Source organism: Homalodisca vitripennis, chromosome X (assembly GCF_021130785.1).
Source record: "Homalodisca vitripennis isolate AUS2020 chromosome X, UT_GWSS_2.1, whole genome shotgun sequence".
Taxonomy (NCBI): domain Eukaryota; kingdom Metazoa; phylum Arthropoda; class Insecta; order Hemiptera; family Cicadellidae; genus Homalodisca; species Homalodisca vitripennis.
In genome coordinates, this window is record NC_060215.1 from 8,599,103 (window position 1) to 8,620,192 (window position 21,090).

Sequence of the window (21,090 nt, forward strand, 5' to 3'; positions counted from 1 at the left end):
TAATAATATACTTTTTTATTACTTACAGTAAATCTTAATTTTATACAATCAAGTTTTTTATGAAACAAATCCACATTTTACGTTACAATTCATCAGAAACCACAGAAAAATCGAGAGTTGGTTTAATAATCCAGCAAAAGTGATGTACATCGTGTATATTATAAAGTATGTCAATTACACATAAAATTTAGCATTCATTCTTTAAGTAGATTTACATTGAGTTTATGCTTAAAATGTGTTGTCTGTAGGCTCAGACTGAACAAGGCATAAGGACAAGGAGATACAGACTGCCAACAGCTGTTCAGACATTTAATCCTGTCAACAAAAAGAAAATGTCTCAGACTGCTCCGATTGAAATGTCGGTAAGTTTACAATTACTTGTAAATTACTTTACTAAGTAAGAATTACAATGCAACTACCTAAATTTCTGTATTTTTGTATTTTGACATTTACGTTTATTATCTTTGATCACTATCCTAACCTAACGTAACCAAATCTGACCTAACCTAAGCTACAAACATACCCTAACCTAGCTATACTAGTACGAATATCATTCAATAGTACTAGAATTTATAAATTAGATTTTTAAATATCTTCACAGGATTTTGCGTTAAAAATATATTTTCAACAATAATTACACTATTCACTAATTAATCTATTCAATTATTACTATTACATTAAAGAAAAATAAATAAAATAAAAAATTCATGTCTAGTATTTTTTAAACAGTGTAATTTAAAAATATATGAATTTAAGATTAATTGTAATTTAAAATAAAAGTGAATGTTATGATTTATTTTTTAGGAAAGGACTTACAATGTAATACTTTGAGCATTTAAAATGTTTATAAAATCACTAAGTGTACACTTTATATTATTGTTTCTTTGTATTTAAATTTCAGTTCACTGTATTAGTATTTGAAATTAGAACTTCAACTATAATATCAGTTATAAATAAAAAGGCTTTTTTAAAGAAATACATCCCAGTAAAAATAAAAACTTTTTATTAACATTTTGAAATTGCCCTTTTACATATTATCTGTAAAAAGTATAGTAAACAGTTATAAATTCATACAGATAAGTATACTTTCCTGCGTTATAATGTTCTATATATCACAATCAAACATAAATTAGGAATTAGAAATTTCTATATAGGGTTTTTGCTTTCTAAAACAGTAAAATACTTTTTTTAGGAATAATGTTTATGTAATATTTACTGATAAAACTAAGTGTATTTTCGAAATGTAATTAATCATAAGTGAAATATCTGTGAAATGTAACTGTTGTAAAGTACAAACATGTTTTATTTGTTCAGACAAGCTGTGTGTTCGCTTCTGAATGGGACCTGTACGACACATATCGACGACTCTCTTACGAAGATGAAGAAGCAGGTAATCTAACTGTTGTGAGAACTATACAGAGTAAGTTTAAGTCTTAAACTAATAAAGCATATCCTTTCCTCTTTACATTGTAATTCATTTTAATAATATCAGAGAATTCTAGAAAATATAGTGTTGTACCTTTCTTTGAGTCTCTATGACTTCATTTATATAGTTTTAAAATAAAGTTACCTATGATTGTTACATATATTTTAATGTAAGTATGGTTTAAGACATTTATATCCATTTAATAGGCTATAGAAAGGAAAATATATAATCAAAAATGGCTTAGCAATACATTGCGTTAGTTATATTTTGAGCTTCCTCGATAGAGGAGGATTTCATATATTTACTGATTCAATCAATGTCCATAGGAGGACCAAATGAGGTCCTATGATTACTACACATTTTCCGAACTTCCCTGTCAAGCTAGACCAAATGAGGGTGATTACTACACATTTTTCGAACTTCCATGTCAAGCTGGACCAAATGAGGGTTATTACTACACATTTTCCGAACTTCCCTGTCAAGCTAGACCAAATGAGGGTTATTACTACACATTTTCCGAACTTCCCTGTCAAGCTAGACTAAATGAGGGTTATTACTACACATTTTCCGAACTTCCCTGTCAAGCTGGACTAAATGAGGGTTATTACTACACATTTTTCGAACTTCCCTGTCAAGCTGGACCAAATGAGGGTTATTACTACACATTTTTCGAACTTCCCTGTCAAGCTAGACCAAATGAGGGTTATTACTACACATTTTCCGAACTTCCCGGTCAAGCTGGACCAAATGAGGGTTATTACTACACATTTTCCGAACTTCCCGGTCAAGCTGGACCAAATCAGGGTTATTACTACACATTTTCCGAACTTCCCTGTCAAGTTAGACCAAATGAGGGTTATTACTACACATTTTCCGAACTTCCCTGTCAAGCTGGACCAAATGAGGGTTATTACTACACGTTTTCCGAACTTCCCTGTCAAGCTGGACCAAATTAGGGTTATTACTACACATTTTCCGAACGTCCCTGTCAAGCTGGACCAAATGAGGGTTATTACTACACGTTTTCCGAACTTCCCTGTCAAGCTGGACCAAATTAGGGTTATTACTACACATTTTCCGAACGTCCCTGTCAAGCTGGGCCAAATGAGGGTTATTACTACACGTTTTCCGAACTTCCCTGTCAAGCTGGACCAAATGAGGGTTATTACTACACATTTTCCGAACTTCCCTGTCAAGCTAGACCAAATGAGGGTTATCACTACACATTTTCCGAACTTCCCTGTCAAGCTGGACCAAATGAGGGTTATCACTACACATTTTCCGAACTTCCCTGTCAAGCTGGACCAAATGAGGGTTATCACTACACATTTTCCGAATGTCCCTGTCAAGCTGGACCAAAGGAGGGTTATTACTACGCATTTCCAAACTTCCCTGTCAAGTTGGACCAAATGAGGTTTATTACTACGCATTTTCCGAACTTCTCTGTCAAGCTGGAGTACGGGATCACTCTGCCGGAATAGGTCAAATGCTAATAATATTAAAAATGTAAAGTTTGACAGCCGTCTGAGAGCATATTCTCATTTTGTGTATAATTATCTACAAATATCTGGGTATAATTATTGATTCAAAATCATATGAGAATATCCTGTTAATTGTATAAAGTCCAAACTAAGTAAATTAATGTACATATTTTATCGGTCAGGCTAAATTAAAATTATAGTGAGATAAAAACAGTGTACTAAGCTTATGTGCAATCCGTTTTACAACATGGTATTATCGCTTCGCTATCGGGGAAGGGCTTACCAAACTATATTAGAACCGTTTTATGTTATAAAAAAACAATAATTAAGGCAGCGCTTGATAAACAAACACATTATTCATCTACTTGGCCATTTCGGGAGGCTGATATGTTTACAGCTTGGCCATTATTTATTATGATTGAACTGGTCTACACCTACTTTCATAAAGATGTCATCCTCACCCCCCATCGTTCACAGTTATACCGCTGTGAGTGTGTGTTTGCAGGTCTGGTAACACACTGTACATTGTGCCATTCAGCGACGATATGTTTTTACTTGAACTATACAAACTTGTGCAGCTATATAAACCAAGACATGCCCGATACGTCTTGGACGAAACTGTTCAGTTGGAGGATCTTGAAATCTTACGACTTCTTCCCTACCACCTAGACCTCAATCCATTGAGTTAATTTGTGTCGAAGTCAGAGGTTATGTAGCTAAAAGGAATACATCATATCTATATCTCAAGCTAAAGCTCTCTGAGAAGACAAGTACCAAGTATGGGCGCAGAAGAGTGGTCAGTAAACTGCATGCACGTGGAGAAAATCTAAAAGGACTTTGCAGCTATTGTACCCCAGATTGACAACATTATAGAATCCTTTATTATATCAGTTGAAGATGGTTCGAATACAGACAGAAGTGACAGTGGCTCAGAAGAGGATGACCATTTGTGTGGATTAAAGAACTTCAATGATAAACAATCATTGTAGGTTACATTTGTTATTATAAAATTATATTTATTCCAGTATTTTAACTAACCAAATATTATTGAATTCACTGAAAATTAAATAATTAGAGAAAATTAAATAATAGCAATAAAAGGACATATACTTGTTTTTTTAATTCTATATTTATAGTCTTGTTTAACCCGTTTTCCAAAATAATTTATAAAACATTATATACGTCTATGGAACATCCTTCACCGCCACTTACCGCTACTAAACATTACTACTTTATAATATATGTGTATGGAACATATTTCATCTCCACTTACCGCTATTTAACATTACCACTGTATAATATACGTCTATGGAACATCCTTCACCACCACTTACCGCTACTAAACATTACCACTGTATAATATACGTCTATGGAACATCCTTCACCACCACTTACCGCTACTAAACATTACCACTGTATAATATACGTCTATGGAACATCCTTCACCACCACTTACCGCTACTAAACATTACCACTGTATAATATACGTCTATGGAACATCCTTCACCACCACTTACCGCTACTAAACATTAACTTTATAATATACGTCTATGAAACATCGCATAAAACCCGAAACCTTTGGTGCCAATGAGTTATTATAGACTTCAATCTATGTGCTGTCACTTTTCTTACTTTATATATGTACATGATTGAGGTAATGTCATGAAAATAAACATACAGTGTGTTTGAAAAGTCCCGGATCGGATTAATAATTTATAAACCATTTCTTGTAAAGCAATGAGACTTTTTATATAAATATTACCCATAAAAATCTAATTTTTATGCGATTGTCAGATTTTTACCTCATCAAGAGAATGGCCCATAAGGAGTAAAAAGAAAACCTTAAATTAGAGTATAGGTCAGATTATAGGTTTGTTTTATTAAAACACAATGCTGTAAACCGGACTACAAATCGTTTACTCTATCCAAAATGGCGGTGTTTTAAAGTTTATTAACATATCCGAAAGTATTTGCCGAGTTTCATTATAGATGCGATGAATTAGTTCTTATGTATTGGTAACAATGATCACAACAATGAAATTTCTGAAATAGCGTATTATTCTTGATCAATACTGTACCTATCCATTCACTCCGAATGTCTCTTATAAGTTAAAGTGGAGAGAGACGCGTCTTCAGCTTTTTCTATTAAATAAACAAACAATTATACAATTTTAAAGTCATGAACTAGATATGAATAGTGGTATATTCAGTGTTTTTGTGGGGACTAGCTTCCAAAACCGGTTATCTTTGGATAATTTTTACATTTTTTTAACATTTATGTCATTCCTTTCATTGTATTTGCAGAACTCGATTATGAAGATTTGGATATTGAGGTTTATGGAGCCGAGGTGTCTCTACAGGTATCCAGCTCTCTACAGAGACAATCTATAACTTCAGGTATGTAAGTGTACTATTTACTTATTAATAATGTATTGTTTATATTTTTAACAGTTTATACATGTCAGTTTTACATCCGTTCTTCCAAAAAAGGTCATTTAAAACAATCACAAAATACCATAATATAATATAACGAAATCCAATCTCTACATGGCATCACAATAATATTTTGATTCATTTTCAAAATATGAGAAAATCAGAATGTCTTATAGTAATATTTCATAGGTACATACTGAACTTTAGACATTAAATTCAGTTGGTAACTGCAAAAATGACATGTACGCCAAACTCATATTTTGAGAAAGAACAGTTTGGTGGTCAAGCGCATTCCTATCGTCCTGCTTCCTCCAACATCAAGTGCAGTGGAACTCACTGAGTCATAAGGGGTTTGTGGTGTAATTTTCTAAAACTTGAATTTGAACCTCTTCTATCGTAATGGTACAGCGCCCTGATCGTGGAGCATCTTTGACACTGAAAGTTGTTGAGAATTTGTTAACTAAATGCCTAATGTATTCCCTCCGTCTTCTGGTCCATCCGGGTAGGCAGCATCGAATAAACAAACTGCTTCATGAACATTTCCCAGCTTCGCCATAAAACAATATCATCTTTATTTTATCTTCACTTGACCGAGCCATTTTTATTAGATACGAAATAACAACGAAACATTCTTCTTCTTTTAAAATGTGGTGTTCTTTTAAAATGTTTTACTTACTCCCAAGCTAACTGTACTACTCTTCATCTCTATTCGTAAGAAGGTTAAGAAGGGGTATTGGGACTTTTAAGACACCCGGTATATTAGGTAGCAAACTTACAATAATATACTTCTTACAAAGATAGTATTAGTATACAGTATAACAATATTATAACACAAGTACATTAAGCCATTTCATTTCTTTTTTTTTTCATTTAGACCTGAGCTCAATAAGTGTTTCAAATGAGCTCCAACCGATCATAGCTTCCCGCAAAGCCAACATCCAAGCGAACAAGGTGATGAAGTTACCAGAGTTCCAGTATGCGGCGACAGTGGCTGAACGTCTTCTAGCTTCTAATTCCTTCCATTGCCAGCAAATAGCCTTTATGGGCACTCAACCAGACTCTCAAGGTGAGAAATATACATGACACGAAATATAAAAAAGGCACAAGGGAAACAGAAAATAAGAATTTTATTATTCAGATCAAATCTCTTGCCATAAATAAATTCCTTACATTAGTAATAGTTAACATTCAATACACTCGAATAAGGTTTTTGGTATAATTATTGTATATGCAATTATACCAGATTTAAAATCAGAAAGTATATTTTTTTGCTATTATTAGCACCTCACATGTTTTACACTTATTAAGGAAGTTTACTATCAAATCGACGCTATGACCACTCGTGCACTAAGAGTTTTTTTATTATTTTTTACAATGTGTCAAGAAGATTCTTTGTGTTGAACTATTTTGAAAGGAGAAATTTAACTTTTTTCGCCACAGTTCAAGGAACACTGCTGTATTTTTCTGAGGCTCACGATTCAGTGGCAACGTTATGTTCCGTAGGATGTTCTACAGGCTTTATACTCTCATCAAAGATTTTTACAAACGTATGTGTTATAGACATATCTAATATCAGTTTTACATGCCAAATATCACAGATTCTATTACTACTTGTGTACTATCTACCATTAGACACACACACATCGAGATCACAGTAATAATTTACAGTATATTTAGCATTCAAATTTGCGTTTAAACCACATTCAAAGTTATTTCGGTGATATCAGATTTATTACATCGTATTAGTGAATCAAAATAATAGGCTTACTTTCTTACAAGATCCAGAACTAATAAAGTCCCGTGAGAACCACAGTTTACTTCGTACTATTAATACAAAAAAATATGTTCAGAGAAAAGTGTTAATGAAAATTTCACCAGAACCTAACTGAAGGGAATGTATCACATGAGGACCAAACAATGAGACATTGGCCTTCAATTTATGATAAGAGAAGACTGTCTTATATAGAGTGTTAATGAAAATTTCACCAGAACCTAACTGAAGGGAATGTATCACATGAGGACCAAACAATGAGACATTGGCCTTCAATTTATGATAAGAGAAGACTGTCTTATATAGAGTGTTAATGAAAATTTCACCAGAACCTAACTGAAGGGAATGTATCACATGAGGACCAAACAATGAGACATTGGCCTTCAATTTATGATAAGAGAAGACTGTCTTATATAGATTGTTAATGAAAATTTCACCAGAACCTAACTGAAGGGAATGTATCACATGAGGACCAAACAATGAGACATTGGCCTTCAATTTATGATAAGAGAAGACTGTCTTATATAGAGTGTTAATGAAAATTTCACCAGAACCTAACTGAAGGGAATGTATCACATGAGGACCAGACAATGAAGCAATGGCCTTCAATTTATAATCAGAGAAGACTGTCTTATTTAGAGTGTTAATGAAAATTTCACCAGAACATAACTGAAAGGAATGTATCACACGAGGACCAAACAATGAAGCAATGGCCTTCAATTTATAATCAGAGAAGACTGTCTTATTTGGAGTGTTAATGAAAATTTCACCAGAACATAACTGAAGGGAATGTATCACATGAGGACCAGACAATGAAGCAATGGCCTTCAATTTATAATCAGAGAAGACTGTCTTATATGGAGTGTTAATGAAAATTTCACCAGAACATAACTGAAGGGAATGTATCACATGAGGACCAGACAATGAAGCAATGGCCTTCAATTTATGATCAGAGAAGACTGTCTTATTTAGAGTGTTAATGGAAATTTCACCAGAACATAACTGAAGGGAATGTATCACATGAGGACCAGACAATGGAGCAATGGCCTTCAATTTATGATCAGAGAAGGCTGTCTTATTTAGAGTGTTAATGAAAATTTCACCAGAACCTAACTGAAGGGAATGTATCACATGAGGACCAGACAATGGAGCAATGGCCTTCAATTTATGATCAGAGAAGACTGTCTTATTTTGAGTGTTAATGGAAATTTCACCAGAACCTAACTGAAGGGAATGTATCACATGAGGACCAGACAATGGAGCAATGGCTTTCAATTTATGATCAGAGAAGGCTGTCTTATTTAGAGTGTTAATGAAAATTTCACCAGAACGTAACTGAAGGGAATGTATCACATGAGGACCAAACAATGAATCATTGGCCTTTAATTTATGATCAGAGAAGACTGTCTTATTTAGAGTGTTAATGGAAATTTCACCAGAACGTAACTGAAGGGAATGTATCACATGAGGACCAAACAATGAATCATTGGCCTTTAATTTATGATCAGAGAAGACTGTCTTATATAGAGTGTTAATGAAAATTTCACCAGAACGTAACTGAAGGGAATGTATCACATGAGGACCTGACAATGGAGCAATGGCCTTCAATTTATGATCAGAGAAGACTGTCTTATTTAGAGTGTTAATGGAAATTTCACCAGAACCTAACTGAAGGGAATGTATCACATGAGGACCAGACAATGGAGCAATGGCCTTCAATTTATGATCAGAAATGGCTGTCTTATTTAGAGTGTTAATGAAAATTTCAACAGAACCTAACTGAAGGGAATGTATCACAGGAGGATCAAATAACGAGACATTGACTTGCAATTACACTTTTTGACATTCAATTAAAATACATCGAAATAAGATCATCACCAACCCATTTGTGTGTATCACTTCTAATTGTACATAAAACAATATGTTCATTTTTTACAATATCACCTTTCATTTTAGTATCTTTTACTTGGTTATGACAAAACTTTATCTCTTTCTTCTATCTTAGAAATTGCACCTAGTCTTATAAGGACTTTGCGCTGCTTTCGGAGTGACAGGATATTCTGGATGGGTAAAATTGGGGGTAGGGACCACCCTCTGCAAGATCCATGATGAAGAATTAGGGCACTAATCTCAAGTCATGTGAGAATTCTATTTCTTATTTCAGTTATTATAAACCCATGATTTCATTTTTAGAATATAATGACAATGACAATGAAGTAATTATTTCGGAAATACGAGATTCTAGAGAAAATGATACTGACCACATTATATAAACTAATACAAACTTAATAAATAAAATGTATGCTTATTTATTATTTAAATATTTAGAAGTCAGTTACCATTTTTAATATATATGAAATATGAAAAACATAAACAAAAATATTGTTTGTTAAATATGTTGTCAAAAATGCAACTTGTTAAATATGTTAAATAATTGAATGTCTCATATTATTTTTAAATAAAAAAATAACAATGTAAGAATTAGCAAACGTACTTTTCAAGATATATGTTCACAGCCCATTATAAGAAGTAGTTATTTCCGGCGACTGTCTTTCCATGTTTCTTTTACAAAACCAAGGAGTAAACTCAAAATATGTATATTTTAGTAGAGAAAGTATTAAGCTTTAAAAATAATATGAAGCTATGAAGTACATAGCTTCATATTACCATACCATAAGTAATGGTAAGGTAGTTCTAGTGGTGTCCTATTCTAAACTTGATTAGGATGAAGAAAGAAAAATTTCAAATAATAACTATTTTCATCCAAATAATCAAAAGCTGAATTTTACAATTTTTTCCGAAATAGAATAAAATCAAATAAATAGAATTATTTAATTTCTATTAGATGATAGAAGAAATTATTAGGAAATTATTATTAGGAAATTAATTATTAGGAGTTCTGAGTGGAATTTATTAAATTCTACTCAGAAATCCTGAATAATATTGGTAATATACAGTATATTTAGTTAGGGGAAGTGAAAACTGTTAAAGCAAATCTATCAAAATATTTATTACTTTCTACAGAAATTGCCACTGGATTCCATTACATCATGAAAGAACTTTGGACGTTCTCATATCAAGAAAGTAAACACAGAATAGTGAATGCTATTTCTTGGAACACCGTTAACATTGTAAGTATATTCTTTGTTTTGTCTTTACTTATTAAAATAAATATTGATGAACAATGAAATCTTCTTAAAATCTTTTCATCGTTTCTCGGCCTTTTGCCTAAGATCCAAGTGTAGCTTGGTCTTAGCCAAACCAAATTTACCACTAAATTCAGTGTAGATCTACTCATGAACGAGGGCACTTCCGGTGTACTTCATGGCTCGACCTATCCACGGTGATACCGGAGGTGGTGAGCAGCCTTACGGATAGCAAGTAAAGTTGGTGTTGGCGTGACGCACCTACCCTCTCTAATAAGGTGCCGAGTCAAGGAGGTATTCAATGTTGGGGGTTCGCTAAACCCCCCCCCCCCCCGTCTGCGCCACATGATACCCCTGCTGCTGCTCTTCCTGCTGCAATAGGCGAAACACCGTGTGAAACTCTCTGCCCTAATGGAGTAGCGAACTCTGTTCTGCGCTCACCCCCTCGCGCAGAGATTTCAATGCCCGTTATGCCTGGAGTCTGAGGTCCAGTGTATCCAAAAGAGGGAAGGGATGAAGCGGCACCTTAATCAAGACCACAGAGAGGTTGGGAGATGTCCTTCATGTGCTGCGATCAAGAATTCTTTTGACGGCAGCAACGCTACACGTTGAAGCATGTCAAAACCCACTTCACCGAGTCACATGCAGGGATAACCTTTTTCTTCCTGACGGCAAATTGAGCATTTACAAATCTTCATATAATGCCTGCAAGAGAAAATCATTCACCTTGTCACCACTGCACGACCTTCTTCTGCCCGGTCTCCCAGTTCAAGTTCGTCCAGTGCATCTCCTGCCCCCCCTCCCTGCTCACTCCGCTCTGCCATAGCACGGAATGTCCTGCGTCATCGACCTGTGGCGGACGAAAAACTGACTCTGCCTCATGTACAGGTGCGGGGCCAGGACATTGCAGTTGCCAGCGTCACTGTCGCCATCTGCGCATGCTCTCCCAGGCTTGACCCCTGAGCCTGCTTCTCCTGCGTCTAATCCCATTCCGGCGTCTCCTGCTCGATTCCTTCATCGCCGGGATATCGAGCGCCCTTGGCAGAATGAGTGGGCTGCCAGGTTCTCTCCAGGCATGGGCTAGGATACTTTCATCCGCACCTTGGACAATCTGGTGACGTCTGTGACTGCTGCGCCGACCCACCATCGTGCCGCTGACCATCCTGCTGCTGGCTGTCCTCGAGCTGGGGCTGCTGACCGACCTCGTGGTGCTGCTCTGCTCGCCGACTGAATGCGTGGGAAGCTACGAGACTCCAGCGGCTCTACCGCAGGACGCCGAGGAGAGATATCCGGGAAATTCAGTAGGCGGCGGCGTCCCCATTTTGCAATATACAGGAGCGTGAGTTCACTCCTCACTTCGTCGAGTCCTATTCTTCGAAGGACGGTTGTGTGGGGACACCGCCTGTTGACAACTGCGTGCTCTATCCCGCTGCCGCTCAGCCCTCACTCCTTAACCCAATCACACCCTTGGAGGTGACTGCCCTCTTAAAGATGACTTCAATGACAGCCCTTTGTCCTGATGGGATCAGGTACGGTGTGTGGCGGCGTCGAGACCCTTCTTGGCACGTTCTGGCCGCTGTTTTCAATGCCTGCCTAACGGCTGGGCGATTTCCTCCAGCCTGGAGGGTCTCGTCGATCGTCGGTGCTGGAGGACCTGCATAAGCCGACCTGCATGGCATGCAGATCAGCGTTCTATCGTATGCCGATCACCTGGCTTTAATTGTTGGTAAAATATTACATCGAAGAATTGTTTGCCCGGTACTGTGGAGCAGGGGTTTTGGACTTAACCGCATCGGCAGAAGTGCGTTCACGCGTCACGGTATGCACTTGAGACCAGACAGCAAGCATCTGCTGGCGGAGCTGTTGGTTGAGTGTTTGCAGGAAGCGAACCGCTTCATTCGTGTAACGCCCTCGCCGCATCCTGCTTCCCTCCGCCGAGCCGTCACCAACACAACCCGCGGAGTATCCTTCTGCGCCGCCGCTCTCCGCCTTGGGACGGCCGGTCGCTACTGGGCCTCACATGCTGCCCTACAAGCTGCCGTACGAGTCATTTGCGGAGGCGGTTAAAATTGGCTCATCGGTACGAAATCCGGTCCTTCTTCCTTGGGAAAACACTGCCCAGCTCTGGACTCTGTGAATCCAACATAGCTATATCAGGACCGGGCAGTGACAAATTTAAGAAATCACAATAAAATTCTAAACAAATTAACAACATTCTAAATTCAATTAAATAATTTTCCGTTGTGCACCAGAACGAACAGTCTGCCACTAATACAATTGACAAGCTTGTTCTCATGGCAGAAGAGCTGCATCCAGACATATTTGTTGTTAATGAGCATGGCTTCACGGCAGATATTGTGGCAATGTTCAGTATCAGCAATTACGAATTGGCCAGTAATTTTCACTGAATGCAATTTATAGGGGGTGGCGTGGCAATTTTTGTCAAATCCCAATTGACTTTCCAGCCATTCAACGCTGATTACAGCTGAGATCTAAACTTTGAAGTGGCTGGAATAAAACTCGGACTAAATTTCCTGGGAAACATAATAGTAGTTGGCTTGTACAGATCCCCAAACGGGTGTAGTACATTTTTTTTTTAATTCGAGACCCTCCTAAATTTTTTCCATTCTAAATTATTGAAGTTTATTATTATAGGTGACTTCAATATTAACGTTTTAGACCACGCCAGCCCTCTGACCCAGCGGCTCCGCGATATACTCACGTCTTTCGGCTTAATCTGGTCAGTGAACTCACCAACACGGGTAACCGCCGTGTCGAGTACAGCCATCGACAACGTCATCACAAATATTCCGGATGTCTCGGTCTCTGTGCTGGATGCGGCCATCTCCGACCACTTCACCCAAGAAGCTGTCCTAAATAATTCCAAAGCAAAATTCAAACCTCATTCCGTAAAAATTAAACGAGATTAAAGCCATCAAACGTACAGCTTTTTTATAAATCTCTCGGGAAGGAATCGTAGTCTTTCTTAGATCCATTCCAGCTAGTGGACGATACCTTTAACGCGTTTTTTGACACTGTAATTTTTCACTTAAATGTCACTTGCCCATTTCAAATGTTCGATGAGCGTTCTCATGGGAAGAGGAATACTTGGGTCACTCAAGATATCCTAAAATTAAGAGAAAGGCTCCGGTTCTATCATTCAATATACGTTAAGTCTGAAAAGGAAGAATTTAAAACCTTTTTTTAAAAAAAAAAACTATCAAAACGAAATTAAAAATGCTAAGACTCGAAATTTTGAAGAAAAATTAATACAATTGGAAAAGTTTTCAAAAAGTGCATGGGAAATTATTAGAATCAACAAAAACCTTAAACAATTCTAAATTTTCAACTCCAACCCTTAAAATAAAAAATAGAATAATTGACGATCCTTTAAAAGTGACAAGTGAATTCAACATTTTCTTCCCAACAGTGGTCGAACCAGACAGCTCATTTAACCCGGACAGCCATCGCGAAGAGCCACTGATGAGACCGATCTCGTCCATGGCTCTCTTCTCCGTGAGTGAGCCAGAGGTGGCTGGTATCGTGCAGGAGCTGAAACCTAAAAAATCCTGTGACATCAATGGTATGTCTGTGTGGTTACTCAAATGGTGCGTCAAGCATCTTTTAACACCACTCACAAAATTGATTAATCTGTCGTTCGCACAAGGCGTCTTCCCATCGGCATTAAAGATTGCTATAGTCATTCCAATTTTCAAAAAAGACGATCCTTGCATCTCAAGCAATTATCGTCCAATTTCAATCCTCCCTGTGTTCAGCAAAATTTTTTAAAAAGCTTTCCTCAATTAATTTCAAAATTTATTGACCGTTATGACGTTCTCTGTCCCGCACAGTTTGGGTTCAGAAAAAACAAATCGACAATCGATGCCGTAAAGGATCTCATTCATAATGTTGTCGATGGACTGGAGAGGCGAGAACATGTGATTAGCATATTTCTCGACCTCTCCAAAGCCTTTGACTACGTGTATCATGCGACAAAGCCTTTGACTGCGTGTATCATGCGACACTGATGCACCAGTTGTGGACCATTCGGGGTCTGCCGCATAAGTGGCCCTCGTCTTATCTGGAAGATAAGGGGCAGTACGTGCAGATTGGGAGTGCTCTATCAGAGAAGGTAAAAATGCCTTATGGTGTCCCCCAGAGATCAATACTTGGGCCAGTCCTTTTCCTGATATACGTCAACAGGTTGAAGTCATCAATCCAATATGGAAAAGTGATTCAGTATGCTGACGACACGATCAAAATCAAAACACGATCTTGAAATGAAGTCTTTCATCGAACTGAATTCATGTATCGAGTATTTATCCAGAATCAATTTGAAAACAAACGTCATGAACTGTCTTCAGCAGCATGACGACCAAGAGCTCCGACCCGCGGTGATGGTGGACGACGTTCTTCTGGATGAAGCTGAATCCACCAAGTTCCTTGGAATGTACCTTGATCGAGGGCTATGATATCATTGCATTTCTTAGTCATTTACTTGTACAAAATAGACCTCAAAACACGAATATGACAGTGATTAAATCAAGTTTGGATTAACAGCTATTGACACAGAAAAGGAGGTGCCTAATAATAATAACCTAATAATTTATGATGCAAACAAATGAAACAAATTTTAAAGACAGCTTCATAACTTGAGTCAATGGCAACCTGATCATCTTAGTTGGAAAATTATAAAATTTAAAAATTCCGAGTTTATTCATGTATCTCACAGAAAAGCTTATGTATGTTTGTATAGTTCAAGTTAAACAAAGTAGATTAATCACAGTGCTAATTCTATGTTGATCTCAATTTTCTAATTGTGCTTTCAGTTATTTCCCTCCACCTAATGTCAATAGACAATAGACAATAGACAAAACTCTTTATTTCATGAACTTTGAGTACAGAAATGTCGTCAAAAGTTCGCAAGAGTTGGAACTTGATGAGTACAAACTAGGCTTGCATTACAAATAGGTGATAAAACCATGTACGAAATTAGTTTTGATCTTGAAAAGTCAGGTCTTCCCTCCACCGAATGTACTCGTCAAACACATCTATGGTTGTTAATCTGTAATTCCTTGCTCTCAAAAATGTTGCTGAATTAGATTATATCCATTGTACTTTCAGAACGTGGTAGCGGTGGGCTACGGTTATGTGAGGGGGAGTGAGGAGTTGGATGGACTAGTGTGCTGCTGGTCTGTGAAGAACCCCAGCCAGCCGGAGAGAGTGTTCCACATGAGAAGCCCTGTAACCACCATCAGCTTCTCTCGCACACAGCCTAATCTACTTGCTCTAGGCTGCTACAATGGTGCAGTCATTGTCCTCAACATAGCCTCCAATACTGGTGATAAACTGGTTGTCACGGGGTAATTCAGCTCATATATCTAATGTTTATATTGATTTTTAAAGTAATTCTGTTACTGTTTTGAATACAAAATATTGTAGCTTATTGCAATTACCTCCAAAAACTTGTTACGTTTAGTTTCAATGAAACTGAAACTGGTTGACTGCTATGGTCTCGTCCTTATTGGAAATCATACTATGTTCAGCATTGGCTATTTTCTGCCTTGGCTGGGAAAAACTCATGTGTACTCCCTCAGGCAAGCTCTCCCTTGCAGAAGCCAGTACCCGAGTTGATACAGTGAGTTTTCCCTTTATGTGAAAATTCCTGATCCCATGTACTATACCATTCGGTGTTTTCATTGAATGGCTTCTGGATATAGTTACCCACACCAGAAGGAAAAGGATCATCACTTAGATGATATCCTACAGTCGGGTAATCTTGCTTATTTAGCTTGCCAGTAAACCACATCTTCGTATCACGGGTAGCGAGATGTTATGAACACTAGAACCAACAGGTCATGCCATAAGAGGTGCACTCTACACAGCAAGTTTTGCTGAGTAGAGGATGGTAACACAACAACATGGCTGACTAACTACAGTCACAGTAAATAGAACCTCAGGAAAAGTGTGTATTTAAGTGGTAACGATCCAACAAAATATTATTTACTTGTACACAACACTCACCTTGAATCACATGTAAATAAATAAGCTAATATTCCTTTATGGAAACTTCAAAACTATATCAAGAAGCTTGAATTGGTATTGGACATTATCAAGCAAGTAAACTCAAGAGTGAGGCAAGCTAAAGACTCATTCACTCTAAAATTTATAAGTCTCTCAAGAAACTAACAAGAACTTAAATAATAGCATAACATACAATCTCTGGATTACTATCCATGACAACAAAAAAACAGTGATGTCACTGCCAAGTCACAATTCAACAGTAACATTCCATATCATACAGTATTGGCGCTGGCACACAGCTGCTTGGCCACTTGTAACTAGACCACCAGACCACTGACCCCAGATACTGTCAGCATTGTCAGTGCTGACCTACAGCAATACAGCCAGCTGCTATACTCATGCTATTGACACAGCACTTGATTGCCAATTAATCAAGAGTAATTATGTATTTTGACAACAATGCAGTTTTTGATCTGTCACACACAACAGTTGACTAGCTCATCTAAATAAAATATAATATACACATTTTTTTATCATCAACAAAGAACTATAAATGTTACCTGTAATCTCTCCTTTAATTAATTTCACCTGTAGTGTGTTCAAGAATTACAATTACAATATTTGCTGCACTGGAATAATTTTCAAATATTATATGTAAAATTCCTACTTCACAATACAAATTTACTCCATAAACTAGGATATACCTAAACAACCCAAATTGTTCCCCATCATGTCTAGACACCCCTGTGGCATTTGCAACATTGGAGTTAATTACCAAGCTATGCGCTATTCTGGACCCTGCAGTATGTGGCATCATTCCAGATGCCTAAATTGGTTTTACAAAAACTGTAAAAAACTTACTTCAGAATAAATTGCATCATGAGTGGATGTTAAGTGTAAAGACCTGGAAACCACTAAAAACGATATTGAATATCTTGAAACCAAAATACAAAAGCACTCACAATCTGATAACTTGGACTATGAAACATCCATAGTCCTAGCAGCAGAAGTTGGAAATGCGAGGTGAAAATTTACAACTCAAAGAGAAACTCCACATGGAAAAGTTAAAAAATCTGATTATCATCTTAAATTAGAAGACAAAATAGCAGCGAATGAAGAACTGATCAAGGCCCTTACAGTTGAAGATAATAATCTTCAAGCTGAACTCAGTAATTTGAAGAATAAAGTGAACAGTGAGCACAAGCTCAAAAGTGATTTAATTAAACAAGCTGAATTCGAAAAATCTCAATTAAAAAAGCAGGTAAATTATTTCTTTATCATGCAATTTAACTCTTAGAGAACGAATCAAACAGATTAAGGGGCGAATAAAATTGAAAACAAAAAATTTTGACTCTAGGTATAGGAAGTATAGGTAGTATGAAAACCCTTGAAGAAGAAATAGATATAAAAAACGATTTCATAAAAAAATGACATTAAATTCTAAACAACTGTCTGATAAACTTTGTGGGCAATCTTTAGTGCTGTTAGCTCAAACAAGGCAGAAAATTACTTTTAAAACGAAAGCGTCCTATCAGACGTACTGATGTTTTGTCTGATCGAAAGAGCCAGCCAAACTTTCTCACAAAAACTGACTCTTGAGTCGAGCAGGAGAGCCATCCAAAGTCCCACTAAAAAACTGAGCCTTTAGTCGACCGGGAGAGCCAGCCAAACTAAACCATGACCTGACCAACAGTAAATACAGAAAAACTTACAGCAAAAGTAAGTTTTCCTCTAAAAGGGTTGAGAAAAAGAATTTTGACAGTTTTCTCTTCAAGCTTCAAAAAGAGCAGCAAACCCCTATTTAAGAGAACACACCTTTTTTGCAAACCCTGCAGAAAGAACATTGAATAAAAATGTCCAACAAACAACTCAGCCTCAAATTTCTTCATCCTACAATCACAAATATTAGAAACACTCTCCTTGATTCCAGCTACACCTGAAGAAGCCTAGAAAACTATTTCCTCAAATTATTGATTTTCCTCAAACCAAAAACATCAGCTGGTATTGATGAAATTTCAGTCAAACTAGCGAAGAGCCGTAAAGAAGAGAAAACCATTCCATTAACAACCATAATCAATCAATCATTTCAACAAGGTATTTTTCCATCAAAATTAAAATCCCAAAAGTCTATTCAAAATTTTAAAATGGACTAACTATACAGACAAGCAGCTACCGCTCCATATCTCTACTACCCATGTTCTCAAAAATAATTGAAGATTGCCTTAACCAGACTACTACTACACCGAGAACAAAACAATCTACTAACAGCAGAAAAAAGTGATTCGGTTAAAGAGTCTTACAGGGTTAAGTTACCAAAGAACTAAAAAATACTACCAGTAGTGGCACTGTACATAAGAGAAACCATCTTGCATGGAGGAAAAACCAGCCATAACAGGCACAGAGATCTGCATTAACAAAACGAGTAACGCAATAGATTTTTTACTGTCAATTCACCATTTAAGTTTTTACGAAAAGAAGCCTAGCTACAAAGGAGCCTTGTTATACAACAACATGCCTGGGCACCTCAAGAAGGAAACTGGACAACAACTGAGTATACAACTAACAGTGTGGCTGAAACACAGACCCTTCTACTTAGTGAAAGAATTCCTGGAGAGATCCCTTGACTAATTAAGACAACATAATATGAAGAATTTACAAACGCTGACCATTACACTTTTCTGTAACCTAAACCTTTCTACTTGACCTTTGTGTATATGTACAATAAAGAATCTGAATCTGAATACCACCTCGTCATAGAAAAGTGTTTCATAACGGTACAGAAGTTTCTAACTGTTTCGATCTTATTATGACCTCATCAGGCGTGCATAGGATGCAGATTTCAGCATCCATGTCACAGCAGCTTCAAAATTTAAGTGAAGCTTAAGAGGAAGGAGTAAAGGAGCGAGAATCCTTAAAAACATTGATTTATCCTTCTCCTCAAAGAAAAAATCTATTTCACATTGTGAGTTGCTATTGTGGTAAAAATGTACATAGTACAATAAAACAATTGTATTTCCTAACTTAATTAAACAACTTAAAAATTGTATAAAAATAAAAAAAGTTAGCACATATTGATTAATTATATTGACCTGTAGCTGTATGCCATATGGAAATGTAATTACATTGAGAAGTAGATTTTTGTTTTCTTGAAGGACAAACTTTTTAAAAGTTAAACCTAAGAACTAGTTGTAAAGATTGAACCTTGTACAGCTTCAACACCAACTAATTATTGTACATTGTACTAAAATATACATCGTGGATCTAAAATGTTTTCGCTCTGAAGAAAGGTATTTGTGATACACAGGGAAGAGGGGTGTTTGCGCTACGGACCAGTTGGACATCTCCTGTGGTTTTTCCATACAGACTTTGTGCTTGAAACTGAGGAAATAATTTCTGTTGGGAAGACTGGTAGAGTGTACAAGTGGAATTATACGGAAAGTTATCGGTCTTATGGTAGGTGTTTCTCTATTCTTATGCTATTAATGCTCTACATGCTAGAAAATGTATTCCTCATCAATCTACATGGAAGGGAATTGATTTTAATATAGTGGTTTGTTTTCTCTACTTAGAATATTCTTTTCCTGTAGAGTAGCCAGGAATATTTTTATCCTGAACAATTCGCATTGCTTTTAAAAAGTAAGAACTCACACAAGGAAATACGTCCACGTTTAAAAAATACAGTAATGCAATAACTAGAAGTGTACCAGGCAGTTCCAGAATTTTTCCGAGCAGAACAATCCAGGCTCGGAACTATAGTGCGGCAAGACTGTTGCAATTCCAGGCGTTTCACTCCCACAGTTCTTGCCTACATTACTGACTTCTTTGCTGATTTTGTACAGAAAAATATATTATATGATATGTTCAGGAATCCTTTGATAATTATATTTGAGATATAAGATGTTCTACTACATAGATGCCTCAATTCAATTTAAAATCCTCTTTAAAAAAGTGCACAAGCTGTACAGAATAGTGTATTTACATATAACATAATGAAAAGACTTGGAATATATCAGATAACTTATGCACAAAATTATTATAAAAGTAATTTATAAATACCAAAAGTAGGCTTAGGCCTTTAAAACTGCTTTCTTATACAATAATGTTTATTTAAGTTGTAAAAATAATTAATCTAACTATAACTGAATTAGCAATCTTAAAACAGATTGTATAACAATAAAATTTAAATAACATTTTACACAAATTATATCACAAACTAAACAAAATAATTACAACTTATATTTAATCGTTCTATATTTAAACTATATTACTCAAAATATTCCTCCAATGCATACAGAGGAATCCTCAGCATCATTGATTTTAAATTACACATAACACAAATAAATAAACAAGCACACACACATGGAAACGCTCAATAGAACAAACTAATTGGATTCTAATTTAGTTTACATGTATAATAAAAACAAAATGACATGTTGTTAGTTCGTTTTCTGGCCTGGATACGAACTAATCAACTTGTACAATATTTTTCGTGGTGCACAAGTTGCGCCGTGATCATCACGCTAACCAGTCAATTCCTGTTTCATTACACTGATCTCGAACTTGAATAGATGTAATCTGGCCAACATTGCTGAAATATTCCATTCTATCAAATAAAATATTTTAGTTGAATTCTAATTTTTCATTTAGAATAACACTTGGAAATTTTTTAGATGCTTCCTAAATCTCATAATTTTTGAGGGTATTTATAATAGGGATTTTATACATTTGTGTAGTACTCTTACATTGTCAATACAACTGTTGACGCCATGGCTCTCGTCGGAATTTAAATTTCAGAACATACCTTGATTG

At 36.3% G+C, this 21,090-nt stretch overlaps 1 protein-coding gene across 1 annotated transcript in view; it reads left to right on the forward strand.

Moving 5' to 3' along the window:
* The first annotated feature begins 222 nt into the window (after positions 1–222).
* The window catches only part of LOC124368649 (dynein axonemal intermediate chain 4-like), a 60,125-nt gene continuing 39,257 nt past the window's right edge, over positions 223–21,090 (forward strand). Inside the window, exons 1-7 of the mRNA XM_046825891.1 lie at positions 223–362; positions 1,315–1,390; positions 5,212–5,304; positions 6,215–6,406; positions 10,136–10,242; positions 15,382–15,620; positions 19,586–19,734. Of these exons, the coding sequence (XP_046681847.1) occupies positions 333–362; positions 1,315–1,390; positions 5,212–5,304; positions 6,215–6,406; positions 10,136–10,242; positions 15,382–15,620; positions 19,586–19,734 (886 nt within the window). The 5' untranslated portion in view covers positions 223–332. The remainder of the gene's footprint in view (positions 363–1,314; positions 1,391–5,211; positions 5,305–6,214; positions 6,407–10,135; positions 10,243–15,381; positions 15,621–19,585; positions 19,735–21,090) is intronic.